The sequence below is a fragment of the Penicillium canescens genome, assembly GCF_028828765.1.
Source record: "Penicillium canescens strain IBT 15451 chromosome Unknown utg000011l_segment0_segment0, whole genome shotgun sequence".
Classification (NCBI taxonomy): Eukaryota; Fungi; Ascomycota; class Eurotiomycetes; order Eurotiales; family Aspergillaceae; genus Penicillium; species Penicillium canescens.
In genome coordinates, this window is record NW_026703973.1 from 2664546 (window position 1) to 2682518 (window position 17973).

General features: G+C 49.5%; 4 protein-coding genes across 4 annotated transcripts; 1 reads left to right on the plus strand and 3 right to left on the minus strand.

Moving 5' to 3' along the window:
* Positions 1 to 3: 3 nt before the first annotated feature.
* Positions 4 to 4079, minus strand: N7446_013738 (uncharacterized protein; the record flags this gene model as incomplete). Its single annotated transcript, XM_058522478.1, has 3 exons — positions 4 to 834; positions 906 to 3037; positions 3104 to 4079. 3 exons carry the CDS (start codon positions 4077 to 4079, stop codon positions 4 to 6), a joined length of 3939 nt encoding a protein of 1312 aa, XP_058365955.1.
* A 405-nt stretch (positions 4080 to 4484) lies between these two features.
* N7446_013739 (D-mandelate dehydrogenase-like dehydrogenase) lies at positions 4485 to 5564 on the plus strand (the record flags this gene model as incomplete). The annotated part of the gene is made up of 1 exon (XM_058522479.1): positions 4485 to 5564. The coding sequence occupies one exon, from the start codon at positions 4485 to 4487 to the stop codon at positions 5562 to 5564; it is 1080 nt and encodes a 359-aa protein (XP_058365956.1).
* A 2108-nt stretch (positions 5565 to 7672) lies between these two features.
* On the minus strand, positions 7673 to 9103 carry N7446_013740 (camp independent regulatory protein; the record flags this gene model as incomplete). Its single annotated transcript, XM_058522480.1, has 1 exon — positions 7673 to 9103. The coding sequence occupies one exon, from the start codon at positions 9101 to 9103 to the stop codon at positions 7673 to 7675; it is 1431 nt and encodes a 476-aa protein (XP_058365957.1).
* A 6562-nt stretch (positions 9104 to 15665) lies between these two features.
* Positions 15666 to 17792, minus strand: N7446_013741 (tRNA modification protein MTO1; the record flags this gene model as incomplete). Its single annotated transcript, XM_058522481.1, has 2 exons — positions 15666 to 17628; positions 17686 to 17792. 2 exons carry the CDS (start codon positions 17790 to 17792, stop codon positions 15666 to 15668), a joined length of 2070 nt encoding a protein of 689 aa, XP_058365958.1.
* Between the last annotated feature and the right edge of the window lie 181 nt (positions 17793 to 17973).

A 17973-nucleotide genomic window follows, 5' to 3' on the forward strand; every position in this document is an offset into this window, starting at 1 on the left:
CTCTCAGTTGCCCACGGCCGTCGCATTCCTCTCAGCCAAACTACCCTGCGTCCGGAACAATGACGATCCAGGGGAAAACTTTTCATGAATCCTGAAAATATCCTTGAACACCTCATCTTTTTTGTGTGGATCTCTTCCATAGCCACCACCTCCAGGTGTATGAACGATGATATGATCGCCAGTATTCATGGGTGCCGTTGCTTTGCCACCCAAGCTGATTGTTCTGCTCGTTCCATCGGGATACTTTCTCAGCCATAGGTTCACTCCACGCTGGCCTTCTTCACCCCCTGCCATGCCATATGGAGGGACAACACGTCTCTCAGATAGAATGGAGACCTGCATAGGTAATCGAAACTCGATGTCGCGGATACAACCATCGCCACCACGATGCCGACCGGCACCGCCACTTCCTTTGCGGATAGAGAACTCGTGGAGAATGACCGGGTATCGCCGTTCAAAGATTTCAGGATCGGAAATGCGGGTATTGGTTATATGTGTGTGCACGCCACTTTCACCATCCCAGTCCGCACCAGCACCGGATCCACCAGCGATGGTCTCATAGTATCCGAACCCTTTGATTACTTCGCCAGTGACTGGATTTGTGCCACCATAGCCAAATGTGAGATTGTTACATGTCCCTTGTGATGCGGCAGCTGCACGGAAGGCTTTGAAGATCAAATCGACAATGCGTTGTGATGTTTCCACATTTGATCCCACGGTTGCTGCTTTTAGCGAAGGCGATAGGAGTGTATTAGGTGGGCATATGAGCTTGATAGGCTTCAGACAGCCTTGGTTGAGAGGGATATCTGATGAGATCATTGATCGAAGACAGTACTATACGGTTTGGTTAGAACGACTTGCTCGTATTCAAAGCTTTAATGCCTCGGACAAAAGTTTGCACTTACCATGATCCCAGAATACATGATTGCTGGTGGACAGTTCAAATTCCCGAAATGCTCAGGCCCAGTACCTGTGAAGTCGAATACTGCATCGCCCGTCTCTTGGTCGATCGTGATCTTCAATGCGAGAGGCGTCCCATCATCGATGTAATCGACAGCTTCCAGAGGTTGTCCTTCAAATCGCTGCGCGATGATCTTGAGCAACCCACGCGTAGACTGGCTGGCATTCTCCTGGATTGCTTTCATATAGAACTCAACTACTGGCCAAGTATATTCCTTGATCAAGGACTGAATCAAATGAATGCCCTTGTTATTTGATGCGATCGCAGCTTGAAGATCAGCAATATTGTCGCGCAGTGTGCGAGTGCCACTCGAACCCGGATATGAAGCTGGGATATCAACCAGGACCTCGAGAAGGCCCGGCTCATCAAAGACCCCTTCTTTCACAATCTTAAAGGACTCAACTGCCGCACCTTCCTGCCAAAGCTCTGTTGAATTAGGGGGCATGGAACCCGGCTGAATGCCGCCAATATCTGCATGGTGCCCTCTGTTGGCGACGAAAAATAGGATTTTTGTCGGGTTTTTATCATCATCAAAGACGGGTGTAGTCACTGTCAGGTCTGGCAGATGTGTACCACCAGCGCTAGGGTGGTTGCTGAGAATAACGTCGCCGGGTTTCAACTCTCCGGGTCCGTATCGGCGCGCTTGGTATGCGATGGCATAGCTCATAGAGCCTAGGTGCCCAGGAATATGAGGGGCGTTTGCGACGAGACTGCCCTCACCAGAAAAGATGGCACACGAATAGTCCAATCGCTCCTTGATGTTCACCGAAACTGAGGTTTTTTGCATGGTCTGGCCCATTTGCTCGGCAACACTCATGAATCGATGTCCGAACACGCTGAGCTGGACAGGATCCACCGCATCGGTGCTGATCTCCGGCTTTTCTATTCCAGAGATCTCAATCACCACATGTTCAGGCAAGATGACAGCTTCACTAGCAGGATCCACAACAATTGTTTGGGTTTTGTCGATGACCATAGCCGGTCCGCTGATTCGCGTACCAATGGATAGATCCTTGAGTGAATAAAGCCCGATATCAATCCAGCCGGTTTGCTCGAAATAGACCTTGATATTCCTCTCGGGAGCGACCGGGGTGGCAGGGGGCGAGTCTGCCAGTTTCTTCATTTCCGCGCAAACGCTAGAAAGGGCGACATCCATACCCTTTCCAATACTCCGCACGCGAACATCATCAATCAGGATCTCCCGAGGCTGCGTGAATCCGAATTCTTGTTGATGGCGAGCGGCGAAAGCTTCACCAAACTCTTCAAATTTGACTGGTCGGGGTATCATCAAGGCTGTGTCACTGCCCTGGTATCTCATATTGAGGAATAACTCATGGTAGATTTGCGGCTTTGAAAATCCTTGGGAAACAAGTCCTGCAACACCCGCATCTTTCAATCTCTCAAACCTTTCTTGAAGTTTGGGGATATTATCAGCAGTGAAGGCAGCAGCTTCGGGCTCTTGGTTCTCAACCACTACATCCGCAAGAGCCATTCCGTAGGCAGATAGAATACTCGAGTATCTCGGGATCAGGGCTTGTCGGATACCGAGATCTCGCGCAATCGCAACCGCATGCTGACCACCGGCTCCACCAAAGCAGCATAGATTGTGTGCAGCGGTCTCAAACCCTCGGCCTTCACTCAATGTTCGAATAGGGCGAGTCATGGTTGCATTTGCGATTGAGAGGAAACCCACTGCAACCTCTTCTGCAGTCAGCTGAGACAGTCCATCTTTCTCTGCGTTGATGGTGGCCGCCAAGGAAGAAAATTTTTCCTTCACGATAGCTATATCTAGGGGTCGAGGGAAGTAGTCGGGTATGATTCGCCCAAGGAAGAGATTAGCATCGGTCACGGTCAAAGGACCCCCTCGCCCGTAGCATGCCGGGCCAGGATGAGCGCCTGCGCTATGAGGGCCGACTTTGAACAGGCCGTTCTCCCAGAAGAGCATCGATCCACCCCCTGCAGCGACAGTGTTGATATCTAGCTGTGGTGTCTGGATAGTGACTTGCGCAATTGTACTTTCGAATATATGTTCTAGGGCCCCAGCATACCGAGCGACATCGGTACTTGTACCACCCACTGCGTAGTGTTAGTAGTGGTTCAAATGCAGGATGGTTATCCTGGTATGTAAAAGTCAGAACTTACTGTCGAACGCCAGTATCGGTGTCTTGTCTTCGGCATCATAGCACGTCCTGGACATACCAACCACACCACCAGCTGGCCCACTGAGTACTCCACGCAAACCAGAAAAATTTTCGATAGATGTAAGTCCTCCATCAGACTGGTTGACAAACACCTTCTTGGCATTTTCATCTCTGAGTTCACCTTGGAATCCCTTCCGGAATCCCTCCAAGTACTTTTGAGTCACCGGTGAAAGATAGGCATCCGCAACGGCCGATTGACTGCGTGGTATCAACTTTGCCATTGCTTGCAGCTCTGAGGAAACGGCTACTTTGAACCCAATCTCCCGAGCTACGGCAGCTACAGCAAGCTCGTGCTTTTGGAAGGTATAGGAGTGCATCAGGGCTACAGCTACAGAGCGATAGCCCTGGTTCCAAAGCACGTAGAGGTCACTCCGAACGGCGTCCAGATCTGGCGTCTTTAATATCCGCACCGCTTCTCCTGTTAGACCCATGTGCAAATCTGAATCAGAATTGACATCAATGGGCTTAGGATCTGGGTCTTCTGAAAAACCTTCGATGGTGACTCGCTCATCGACTTCCACGACCGTCTCGTAAAGCTGGGCAAGACGTCGAACTGATAGATCGAAAATGTTGGGGCGAGCCTGGTTGCCGATTTTAAGTAGGTCGCGGAAGCCCTTCGTAATCAACAGGGCGACTTGCTCGCCTTTTCGCTCAAGCAGGGCATTTGTAGCAACCGTGGTGCCCATCCGGATAGACTCAACGGGAGTCAGATCTAGAAGGGTCCCTGGAGGCACCGGAGAGCCATTTGCAATTTCCAGAATCTGTCGAATACATTCTGTGGGTGCGTCATCGTATTCATCGGGAGATTCGGATAGGACTTTGAAGATGACATCGGAGGCATGTCCTGGGATTTGAGCCCAGGCGTCGGTAAAAGTGCCCCCTCGGTCGATAGCAATCCGGATCCCAGCTTTCGTCATCTTGTGTTCGTATTATCAGGTTGTAAAAGTCAGTGGTTCCAACAGCAGTTATGTGACGAACAACCGCTGTTTATAATGGCCGAGTACCGACCAAGGGGCACGAAGATTGCGACTACTCCGCATTTCGAATCTCGGAATAAAAGCCGCCAGCCAGTGGCTTGCACTGTAAGAGCCGATCAAGTGCAGTGTGTAATCGTAGATCCACACGGCTGGCGTAGTTGAGGGCCGGGACAGCCAGGATCCTCGACCGGCAAGTCCAGCATGAAGCCGGCCCCACGCAGATTTGTGATAACGCCGATAAAATGCCATGCAGGCATATCAGCAGAGATAAACATGCCGTACCTTATCCATTCGTGTGTGTAAAAAAGAAAATCACACCTTCTTTGCCGGACTTGAACGCGAATTATGGCGGAAATCCCTACCGTCCTGCTGGTCGAATCTAGCGTCCAGCAAATCGACCATGTTGGACGCCAGACTCTCTCCGAAAAAGTGTCAATTCTAAGATATGACTGTGCTTCCGTCGATGATTTTGTCGCTCGCCTGCAACCTGGCGGTCTGTATAGCAACATCTGCGCCATTGTCCGCACCGGTTGGCTGAAAGCAGGGCCATACGCATCTCATCGCCTGTTCACCAGCGAAATCATCCCACACTTTCCTTCTAGCCTTAAACTCATCTGCTGTAGCGGACACGGATATGATGCAGCAGATATCGACGCATTAACCAACCGGGGGATCTGGTTCTGTAACACGCCAAATGCATGCACGGAGGCCGTCGCGAACACTGGACTCATGTTGGTGCTGGAGACATTCCGCTACCTGAGCTTTGCACAGTGGTGTGCAAGGTACGATTGGCAGAAGAGTCGAGAGCTGGGCTTGAAGGCAGTCGATCCAGCCGGGATGGTGTTGGGTGTGGTCGGTCTGGGTGACATTGGGCTTGCGATTGCCGAAAAGTGCCAAAAGGCCCTGGGGATGGAAATTGCATATCACGGCCCGAAAAGGAAAGTGGAAGCAGAAGCGAGGCTGGGAGGTGGTGCGCAGTACTATGCTGATCTGACAGCCATGACTTCAGCTGTTGATTGCATTGTTATTGCTGCACCTTACACCCAGAGTACGCACCATCTCCTGTCCCACAAACAGTTCCAGATGACCAAAGGCACTGGCCTCCGAGTGGTGAATATTGCTCGTGGCAAAATGATCGATGAAGATGCCTTGGTATTGGCTCTCGAGGCGGGCAAAGTGGTTGGCGTAGGACTTGATGTGCACGAAAATGAACCAGCGGTACACGAGAAACTGAGAGAGAACTGGATGGTGACTTTGCTGCCTCATATCGGAGTTTGTTCCAGGACGAGTTGGGCCAATATTGAAAGACAAAATTGGGACAATCTAGAATCGTTCGTACGGACCGGAAAGCCCGCATACCCCGTGAACATGATTAAAGGACCCTATCCTATGTTACAACTCATGAAAGGTTCATGCAGTATTTAGGAGAATACGAAAATGAAGAAGAAACTAACTAAGTGCTCTTCGTACGCCGTACTTCAACTAGTTAGGCCGTCTGTGCGGTCAGCGCGCCGGCCTTTGGGATTCTCACCCAGTAGTTCTCACCCCGATCCTCACCCTGTATATTGCGCACTTATCCCACCTGGGTTGCGCGACGCTAAAGCGGCCCTCGCCCTATACTCACCCGGGCGATACCAACTAGACTGGCTATCCTAATCAAAGGATACATATCCTTTTCACACTAACTCTAGTACATACGACCACAGGGTGTGGAGAACAGGGCTTCCCGTCCGCTCAGCCGTACTTAAGCCACACGCCGGTAAGTTAGTAGTTAGGTGGGTGACCACTAGCGAATCCTTACTGTTGTATGTTTTTTTTTTCCCCCTTGTTAAAAGAAGGGCTAAAGTAGGATCTTGACAAGGTAAAATTCTCTCACAGACCGTACATGGGCTTATTTTGATTCCCCTTTGTCGACTGTCGTTGGTGACCGAACTAATCGTGCGAATTTGGCACGAAAGTTCACACCCGCCAAAGGGAACCAGTCTAGGGAACGAAGAGAGGAGAATCATGTGCGTTGAAACATTGTGGAATGAAAACAGGAAATAATAAACAAGACGCTATCATTAAGTTATTTCCTATCTGAGGTTATGCGGGCGAAGGACACGAATGGAGATCACATAATTAGGGATTGAATGAACTACAGTTTCAACGCAATCCCTGGTTATGAGTTATATAGTCTTGTGGTAAGGCAAAATTGTTCGACTTTTCTCCTAAAGCCCATTATCAACACGGTTGTATAAGTATAAAATATCCCCGAGTTGATAATCTTACCCGACAAAGTAATATGCCCACCCAACTACTCGGAATCGCGGTATTCCTATCGTTCAATGCTGGTGTAGATGGCAAATTACTAGGACGCTCCATAGAAATACAGATAGCAAAGTCTATAGTTAGAGTAGTTATGCCTGGGGGGATATATAGGTACCAAATCTCATTGGGCGAGAGGGAAAACTTACAGATATAGATACTTTCTTAGGTCACCTAGGTATCGAAGAAGTATTCAAGGTGTTTGGTGGGAGGCAGCAGACTAAATTAGTCCAAACTCAACTTTCCAGCCTAGTCCACAAATATTTACATCAGCGACAGAGTTACATTATTAGTATAGGCGGTAGTAGTAGAAGCAGTGGACCCGAACCAAACTAGAAAACGCAAGCTGATCAAGGTAAGCCAAGCCAAAGTTGTAACAATGGCGCAGAAGTCCAGGGACCGCCTAGAGTAGAACAGAATGTAATAGAATGGAACCATTGACACCGTTTGTGATTGTATGATAGGATAGATAAAGTGCGTAGTGGACACAGACGCAGACGTAGGCATCAAACAACAAAGATACAATAGTAGCCGGAGCAGCCTTAGCAGCAAAGGTGGCAGTCAGAATAAAAATATAGAAGCAAGGAGGTATTAACCCTGGAAAAAGGAATAGAGGAATAGGAATCGGAAATAGGAATAAAGAATAAAAGTAGAAAGAATAACCCTTTTTGGTTGTAGGGTTGTTTGTTGCATCACATCGTAAGGAATAAAAGAACGCCGCCACCATCCCAAACAATAACAATATCAGATAGCCGACCCGGAGAAGGAAAGTAGAACAAGCGAAACAAAACAAGACAAAAACAATAGACAAGATACCAGACCAGATCATCCAGACCATCCAGACCAAACCAGAAGCCACAAGAGCCACACCCAAACCTAGCGAATCCAACAAGGGGAAAAAAGCAAAAGGCCATATCCATATAGACAAAGACAGAACAAAACAGACAAGAGTACAGCCGCGGTTCAAGTACATGTAGCTGCAGTAACATAAACGGCGTTTTCCTCCCAAAACCATCAGAGAAACCGGACAAAAGCGGGAAACAGAATCAGAACAGGATAGTAGAGTAGAAAAAAAGCGTAAAGGGGTCTATCTCCAAAAAAAAAACAAGCAGAAGGAAACGCAAATTCAGCAAAGGGTAACTCGAAAAGACAAATACCACCCCGACTCCCGGGCTCCATGGCCATGAGCAACACCAAAGACACTAGCAAAGAGATCAAAGATCAAATTAGATTTGCGGCTGGGCCGGCGCGGTGGTCGTCCATGTCGACAGGGGTTGTGTAGCAGCGTAGTGAGGATGGTTGACTGGCGTGGCTGCACTGACATAATACTGGGAGCGATCCGCAGCGTAGTAAGGATGAATGGGATTCGAGTCGCGCCTTGGGACTGAAGGGTCAAGGCCTGGGACGCCGCGTGGCTCGAGGGGATGTGGGTTTTCGAGCTGACCGGAGAGACTGAAACTACCGCGGGAGAAGGTTGCTGGGGTTGAAGGGTCCATTGGGGAGGTGGCATCTGTGGCGACGCTGCGGGAGGAAATAGAGGAGTTGCGGTATGCGGAGGGGCTGTGGTCTGAGGTTGATCTGTTGCGGTCGCTGAGCGAGCTCGGAATAGCGGTATTGATGCCACCTGGGATGGAGGAGGAGAGAGCGCTGTGGCCGCTCATCGAGTCCATGCTGCCGCCGTAGGGCCCGGCGCGGAAGGCGTGGTAGTCGTCGACCTTGGGCATGGCGGTCGGGCCTGGAGCGGGTAAGTATGGGTTTGGTGCTGGTTGCCCTGGCATGGAGCCACCCATGGAATATCCGGGGATCGGGCCAGGAGCAGCTTGTGGTGGGTGTGTCGCAGCGTATTGGGCGTGCATGTAGAAGTCTGTGGACGGAGCGGGCATGGCGTAGCTGGGCGGGGCCATCATCTGTGGGCGATATCCATACAGTGCAGCGTGGGAGGGATCGTGAGCGCTTTCCAAGGCACCGGTCTCCAAGTCGTCAATCGGGGCACGGAAGCTCTGTTTCTGGGTGAGTTCGACGCGGGGACGGATGTATCGCAGGGATTCCACCATCGAGGGTGGGTTGAGGATACCGCGCATAACGTCCTCGACACTGTAGTAGGAGACCAGATGGTGGGTCACACCCATGACGGTCACGCTCATTGTCTTCTTCACCAAGCCCGAGTCCTTAAAGCCGTACGAGTCGACCAGTGACCCGACCAATGCCCGTTCAACCTCGGACTGATGGGGACGGTCTGCGAACTGGCCGGAGGTAGAGGAAGTCGGGGAATAGCCTTGGCCGCCGTTGCTGTCGTGTCGCGGATAGGGCTCCCCAGGGCGGGCGGGCATAGGTCGTCGAGTAGCCTTCTTCATTGCGCGCTTCTTCTCGCCAGGTGGGAAGGGCTTGTCCAGTTCCCGATAGACGAGGAAGTTGCCCAGAATGCGACTGGGACTCCAGGTGACGCCATCAGTCCAGCGTTTGATTCCAGATGCATTTTCCTCATAGATGAAGACACTCCCACTGCGCACAAGGTGGCTCCGTTCCCGATCGTGTGGGCGACGTGGGACATGATGCAGGACACCGGTCAAACACGCCTCAAAAAGGATCAGAGCATCTTGAGTGGTTGCGACATAGCCGGTGAAAGTGGGCTCCAACACGGCAGTGCCGTTCACCATGATGAGAGAGTGTGAATAACAAGAAGTGACCTCCCCGGGAGTTTTAAAAAAGGAAAAAAGAATTAAGCTAAGAGATCGACCAGGGTATGGAGAAGGAGGAGGTTTTGAGTTGGGACCCCTCAGTTGGAGAATTGCCAGGGATCGACGGGCACGGGCCCCAGTCAGCACAGGTTGCACCGATCTGATGATTAAGCTACCACGGTTCCAGGGTATTTGCCCAGGTGACAGTATCATAGAAGAAAAAGAATATTAGATAGGATAGGATATGAGTAAAATACTAGAATATTAAGAGTAGAATATTATTAAAGGATCTTAGGATTAGCTGAGCTCACTAGACAGGGGTAATCTACTGTATAACTAGTCTACTTCCACGCAGGCGGAATTCGGGGGAGCGGAGAAATACGGAGTGGAAAATAACCTCCGTATAATATTAATTAAAAGAATTAAAGAATTACAGATTAAGTAATAAAAGATTAAAAGATTTAAAGAATAAAGAATAAAAGAAAAGATTAACGAAATAAAGATAGAATTGAGTATAATTAATGGCTTAATGGCCTAGATGAAGTGCTAGCGTAATTGAAATTGAATCGGCGGGTGGAGCCATGGTTGACTGTCGGAGGTTCCTTGGTTCCGGTACAGTCAAGTAGCTTCGGCCACACGAATAACGGACAATATACTGAAGTCTACCTTGCATATTCAGTATGGCTGAGAGAACTAACTAGCATACTGGTACAGTGTATACTGACAGTGAGTACTCAAAGTACTCTGTCCTCTGGCTTCGTACTCTTGACTCCCTACTCTAAGGTCTTATTGGTCCACTGATCCCCCGTGGTTTCCCCAATACCGAACTATTGAAATCTATCTCCACTGGGTCCAACGGCATACGATCCTCTATATACGGTGGGCCTCGTGTCCGGTGATTTCCCACACTCCCCGTAGAGATGACATCTCAATCTCAATCTCAGTACCCATAAACATGCCTCATTGCCTCTCCAATCAGCTCCAATGGATCTATAGTACCGGTTGGGGAATACCACGCGCTGTAAGGTTAGGTTTCAGGGTGGGAGAGTTTTCGGTAACTTCAAGAATTTACGTTACAAAGGGGAAGAGGGTCCCGTACCTCTCCCAATATTGCAAGGGGAAAGGTTCGCGGGAGATCCCCAGCAGATCCAGCAGAGCTTACATGAGTTAGGAAAGCGGTACTTTCGCAATTACCTTTACCACTTGTATCTTTCCACACATGTGGCCATGCACCCCAGCCGTGAAGGATTCAGGGATCGGCACTCGTTTGAGATAGACGGGCTATCATTGGTGTACCTGTGAATGAAATCATTGAGGAATATAGCGGAGGACTGTCCTCCGAGTTTCAAGCCGATTAGCAGGTCCCAGAGGCTTGGGCGAACAGGAGACGATCGCAGTTGGCGCACGCTTGTTGAAACTCAATTGGCGCGAATGACAGATGTCATAAGAAAGTATCATAGTATCATATGTATATGACGCATGTGATGTGTCCAATGCTATAATCACCGAGACCACATTTAGGCAAGTAAGAAGGAAAAGAAAGAAAAGAATAAAAAAGATAACTGGCCCCATACGTCCGCCCGGTGTGAGAATGATCACCCAGATCATCCAACCTGGCAAATGGTAAATGAAAATGAGGATCCAGCCATAAGCCAAGAACCAGAAAACTCGAGTCTGGACCAAGATAACACTCTGCACAGCCCATCACAGGCCAAGCCTCTAAGCGCGTGAAAGCGGGGAGTACACGAATGGGCTCCGTACGAGAAATAGCGCGAATTGTCCCAAAGAGCCACAAACGAAAAAAAGGGAAAAACAGCCAATAAACGCCGAAAGGCAAAAAGTAAAGTAAAGGTGCCAACCTAATTACCCCACAATTCGCTCCGTTAGCAAATCACCGTATAACCTCCGAACCGGATGCATTCCCCAGCGGACGTGGGTGGCTTGGTTCAGTGTTTAGGTCCCTCCGGATATCCTATCAGACGATCACCAACAGTAGCCAATGATGTTATATTATTACTTCTGTCGTCAATTCCCGTGTCGATCTCTGCTATTCGCTCGCACTAAATACCCACATCCACGGTGCACCCGTACCAGACACTCGGGGCAGGCATCCGTGCGACAGATGAGACAACGGGCGCATATAGTGTCCGAAATGGGTAGGTGAGTAACGATTCCCCACGTTAATATTAAAGTATTAGTGTCAGGTGTCAGTTTGTGTCAATTTTAGTAGGGTAAGGTTAAGGTGAAGAAAACAGTTGAGAGTTTATCTGGGATTCCTCCCCTGGTACTGGGAAATGGGGACCAGCAGGGGATACGAAGATCGTTGAGCAATATATCATTTCGGGTCTAGACAGAAAAACCAAAGGAACACTAAATCGACTAGTTCCGGTGGCGTTGGCACTATACTTGTCTGGGTCGAACTAAGAAATCCCGCAACTTTCAAGGGTCTGCGTGAGCACTAAGGGGTGATCATCATTAGGGAACTTGGCGTGAGAAGTGAAGATCCGGTTTGGATCACCGACTTTATTCTTTATTCGTTACGGCTCCGTATTATTTGACTTCGACTTTGGCTCTTCACCCGATACTATAATGCTTGACTTTTGACTATTCAATATTGACCATTGTAATTGTACTGTAGCAAGTAACATTGTACTGTAAATAGTAGTGAATAGCACGTCCACGTCCACGTCCACATCCATGCACCATGCACTTCAATGTACAGTAGCATATGCACAGCCAAAACCCAGGATGCGCCGTGCCATCCACATCCACACCTACCATCCCTACACATCCTCGCACAGAAACGACAAAATCCATCCAGCAAGCAAAAGAAATCAAGACACATGTACCGGCTGTACTGTACTACCTCCCTAATCCGTCCACAACCCCGAAGACCGTTTTTAATCCTGACCAACAACAACATCGCAATTGCCAGCCCCTGGGGCTAGCCTGACTGCCTGGCTCCCCCTATCTTCTCCGGATACTGATACCTCTCTCGGCAAGGTGCCGCTCGATGCTTAGGGGCGTCTATGCCTGACGGGCAATCATTTCGGACTGGGGATCCTGCGATGCTTACATATCGGGACCCATCAGTTACGGTAACTTAACACTAATTCAACGAAGTAAGTTATGGGGGTGGAGAGGGCCATTCCGTCTTTCGCTGTCAGCCTCAGGAGGGTCGGGGGGTGAGATCATGATCATCGCGATCGTCTAATTATTCCGTTCTTGGTTTTAGTTGGGTGGCCCCGACTGTCTGACCACGCTTGTCTGTGCGATAGGAGGCAAGGCTCAGACACATAGCTGGTCCGCCTCTCTGTATTTTGTGTCTGTTTTTTTCAAGGCAAAAAGGCAAAAGGCAGCAGGCAACAGGCACAGACAACGAAATAATAAGTTGCATGTAGGTTAAGAGGCTAAGACATGAGTCCAAAGTTCTAGCGCGGACTTCTCTTGTACCTATCAGTTATGGTTATAGTTCGCGACTGCAATGCTCCTATAGTAAGAAAATCCTAGTCAACGGAGTGTTCTCTGCCCCTCGTATACTCCGCAAAGACTAGTCCACACCCTCAAACCTCTCCCAACACATTCCCAACATCCCGAGACCCTCGTGTTAAACTACCCGATCGGGTGGAAAGAATGGTCCTCATGATTCACGGTGCCACTCCAGTAATAGTTATAGTTGCTGCTGGCAGGTCACACACAAGGGGGGAAAGGGCTCCTCCACGCCCATGTGGTCAGAAGGACTGTTACCGGCAGGGATCTGCGAATCTGCGCAGTATTCCCAATACTGTGGTCGGCTCGTGTCTGACTCTGTGACTTTTTTTGACAGGTTGGATTCTGGCAGGTACTACGAAGGTGCCACATCGATATTCTCATTATATGTGGGTTGATTAAAGGACACAATAGTACTCTGGAGGAATAATAATCGAATAGAACAGAAAATGAACTAATACCTTTTGTCCCACATACAGTGCCTCCAAGTTAATATTAATAAAACCGAAACTAACCAAACACCAAGATAATCTCCATGTCCAACACCACAAAAACAAAGAATGTAGATCATCCCATAGTTTGTTCTTTGATTTGATCTGCCCCAAAACCAGGGATGGCAAAAAGAGTGCCTGTGCACTACTGTACCTACAGCTAGGAAGGGTTTACTGCCTCGCCGCTCGCTAGTCTAGCGCAGCGCTAGACTGCTCCTGCATATTGAACACATTGTAGACGGTTTGCCCGAGTGCCCGACTGCCCGGTTTGTGGGGTGTGGCTTGGAGGTGAGACTGGACTGGCCTGGTCTGCCAATAACTAGTGACACTAGCACCAGCCGCCACTTTATGCGTCAAGATTGCATGTACGTGTACGGAGTATAGTATACAGTAGAAGGGGGGGGGCATCAGTGAGTACACAATGCTATTGTTGGATGCTGATTGTACAATACTATTCTTTGTGTCCACTTGTACTACTGTATGTATGCGTTGTACTCGGTCTGCTCGGCCGGCACAACGTGTTGTCTTAATGTAATCCTCATTGATATCATTCTAGAAATGAAAATTCGATATCTTTGCCGATATACTCTGTGTACATGCAACCCCTCCCTTGCCACGCATTTCTTCATATGAACGCATCGCCCCTTACCATGCTATCTGCTAACCTGCATGGTAGTGATGAGCGCGCTGCGAGGCTCTGATTGGTGCATCAGGCAATTCCTCTGATCTCATAATGCAGAATTGTGCAGGTATACTGCATGTTACAACGTATAGGCTACATGTACATGTCTGAGTAGCTGCGTCTGGCGCATGGTGGGTGACGATATTCCTCGGTCCTTCACAGTTTGAACCGACGTCTTTGCAGCATCACATTCCTGCATCTACAGTAGGCAGAAATCTTTGATATGATCTATACGCTTCGATAGCGTAAGAATGATAACATACTACATGTACCAACATCAAGATCAATAGTAAACAATTCCTTGCGCCAGTATCCTCGAGTACCAACCAACACCTACTACCAACTCACGTCCTACGACAATCTCCAAACCCAAGAAGCGCGCCAAAAGCAAGGACGAAGAACCCCCTTACATCCGACGCCCGCTTAACCGCTCAAGCGACGCTGTAAGCCCTCTACCCCATATCCGTCCATGCATGCATTCATGCATATGGATTGAACAAGCTAGCACGATGAAAGAGATGATGTACAGCGCTTAGCGTCCAAAACTTGCAGCCAGTGCGGCAAGCAACACACAGAAAAATCGATACATCAACTTGACCCAGCAGATCTGACAACTAAGTACTAGTAGACCCCCACCCGTTCCCTCGGGATTCGTATACCTCACAAGATCAGCTGGCAATGTACAATGAACTTCTAAACATGCAGCCTATTCCAATAACGGTTCAAGTGCAATAGTAGACTCGCACTGTGATTCGCCCGTTTGTCTGCCGTCGAGATGAGATCAGATCGCTCTTAACGGTGGGCTTATGCATGCCACCTCTTTCTCGCACTCTTGTTCTCTCCACTATTTCGTTTTCGATGTGGCACTGATAGGCTGGGAGAACAGAGTGTATGCACTTCTCTCGATTGGGAGTGTCATCATGATAAAACATGTCATGTCATATACTAATATCCATGTTGGTGTTGACGTAGGCAGTGTGAGATGCGAGGTATGATTGAGCTCATATATGATAGATGTGGCCAGCGTCGCTTCTCTGCATACGGTATACAGATACAGAATGCAAAGATAACAAATGACCATGAAGATAGGCATATGAAATATGCTGATCTATAGAATCCGCCAATAGAAACCTGACATATAAGATACAGACAGCACTGTCAATCCCCGTAACTTATACAGGTACATGTACAGGTACATACAGGCAACGTCCTAAAATCTCATTTCCTATCCTGGCTACCCAAGTATCCCTGTCTATCCCTACAGTAGGAGGGGTAGAGATCGACAGTCACCCCTTGCGTGGATTCCAGTTTCCAGATTGGCGGTATGATCGGGGCTTGGGGGTGGGCTTGACGTGGGCTTGGGTACGTGTACATGGCTGGCATGGCGTTTCGTTGCTTTTCCGTCTCGCATGTCTTGGTTCTGGGGAAGTGAGGCGTTGGAATGTTTTTCTTTATGGTAGGTGGGCTTGCTGGGTTTCTTGGCTTTCGGGAGTTTGGTTTTGTTTTCTTTTTGGTGCATTTTTTTTATCTTTCTAATTTAGTTTAGTGTGTTATGGTTGGTTAGAGAAGGTTCGTTTTGATGATCCTCTGATCTGGATCTCGCGTTTAGGGCTTGTTTTGGGGTTGTTCTATGGGGAGTCGTTGGTTTAGTTGAATTATATTGATGCTTTCTTCGACTAATAGGACACCGAGTATCATGTATAGTATTGAGGCTTGTAGTTTACTTAATGAAATCAAATAAATATTTCCGTCAGAGAAATTGAGTAGTATACAAGTACAAGCATGCCTATTGTACAGTTATATGTAATGCGCCAATCGCTCCCGCTATGCCAGTATGTCATAAATGAATCAATCAAGGAGTCAATCCCAGCAAGTCAAGCTATGGCGACGAGGCAAGCACATCAGCAACAGCAGAGTCTTCGCCATCCATTTCCTTGACAAAACCACGGTTCTTTCTCACATGCATCAGCAACCTCAGCGCACCAACAGGCGTAACGCCCTCAATGCGCTTCGCCATACCAACACTAACAGGACGCACGCGTTCAAGCACCTGTCGCTCCTCATTGCTAATGCCGGTAACCTGACTGTAATCCAGATCAGGGGCCAGAAGTAAGTTCTCATCCTTCTGGAAGCGCATGGCCATCTTCTCCTGGCGCTTCAGGTAAGGCGCATATCGGCCTTCGATGGCGACGCGGGTGCGAATCTCCGGTGCGAATGAGGCGGCAGTGTACGTCGTTCCGGAAGCAGACTCCATGATTGGGATTAGAGAGTCGATGTCAATGTTGTCGAGGACCAGGAGATCAAGTCCTGAGCGGATGGAGGTATCATCCCGGACCTTGAAACCCTTGCGAGACCACGCGGAAGATGAAAGCTTTGTATTAGCGAGGAGGGTTTGTAGTTCCTGGATCTGCGCTTCTGTATCCGAGAAGTGGCTCCAGCGCTTGTCGGAGACGACACCTGCGTCGCGGGCCATGCGCGTCAGGCGCAGGTCTGCGTTGTCGGAGCGTGTTGAGATACGGTATTCACTTCTCGTTGTGAACATCCGGTATGGTTCGGACACGCCCTTTGTGATGAGGTCGTCGATCATGATGCCGATGAAGCCGTCTGATCGGGTGAGGGTTAGGGGGTTTCGGCTTTGTGCTTCCAGGCCAGCGTTCATGCCGGCGATGATGCCTTGTCCGGCTGCTTCTTCGTAGCCGGTTGTGCCGTTAATCTGTCCAGCCAAATAGAGACCACTGATCAGTTTTGTCTCCAGGGTTGGCCGGAGGTTGCGTGGGTCGATGTAGTCGTATTCGACTCCGTAGCCTGGCTGGAGCATGGTTACGTTCTCGAGACCGCGGACGGCGCGAAGCATTGCATATTGTGCATCCGCGGGCACGGTCATTGAGATACCATTCGGGTAAATGACATCGTTGGGTGCGAATCCCTCAGGCTCAAGCCAAATTTGGTGTTGGGTTTTGTCCTTGAATCGAATGATCTTTGATTCCAGCGAAGGGCAGTAGCGAGGTCCGCGAACTGTCTCCCTGATATGAATGGATTTGTCCAGGTTGGCGCGGATGATATCGTGAACCGCCTCGTTTGTATGTGTCATCCAGCAAGTAAGCTGGCCCTCGTCGCCCACGTCGACAGTTTTGTTCAAATATGAGAATGGATGAGGTGGCGAGTCACCCTTTTGCACTTCGAGGCCGCGGTAATCAATTGTCTTACCATCCAGTCGAGGCGGCGTCCCGGTCTTCAAGCGACCCAGTTGGAAGCCAGCGTCGCGGAGAGACTTGCTCAGGCCGTATGTGGGAGCTTCGCCCATGCGCCCGGAGGGGAACACATCCATTCCAATATGAATTTCACCGCCCAAGAATGTGCCCGTTGTGATGACCACACGGCCAGTGGGAATGACCTCTCCAGACTCCAATCGCACACCAACAATCTTGCCCTGAGCACCGGGGGTATTCTCAACTCCTTCGGTTGAAACCACAATATCGGCCACCTTTCCCTCGACAATGTTCAGATTCTTTGTTCCAGCCAACTCCTCCGACATGTACCGCTTGTAGAGATCACGGTCAATCTGCGCACGCGGGCCCCAAACAGCGGGACCCTTAGAGCGGTTCAAGACGCGAAACATGACACCAGCCTTATCGATAATGCGACCAGCGACACCGTCCATCGCATCCACCTCTCGAATCATCGTTCCTTTGCCAATTCCACCGAAACTGGGATTGCACGAGCAGACGCCAATGTTCGAGAGGGAGGGTGTGACCAACGCGGTGCGCGCACCAGACCGAGCAGCAGCAGCGCATGCCTCAGAACCGGCATGGCCACCTCCAATGACAACGACGTCGTACGGTCTGTAAGAAGCTAGTCAGAATCAAGCCCCAATGCAATAACCAGGGGAAAACACGTACTGCGTATTATCTGTAACAGTTGCCAGACCGCGACTCCGACCCCCGAATGAGTGGAAGCGGCCCCGACGCATCAGCGCCGCTGAGCGAGCTCGAAAAGCCATAGCCATGGCGAATTGAAATGATGAGCAAATGGTCAACAAAGACGAACTTTGAGATGATCGATAAGGAAAATTATCGCCAGTCACGTGTCCAGACTTTATGGCCGTTAAGCCCGAAGGCGGTGACATGGATGACATAATCGCTTGCGCCATCGGCCAATTGCGGGGCTGATGATGTTCAGCTCTTGAC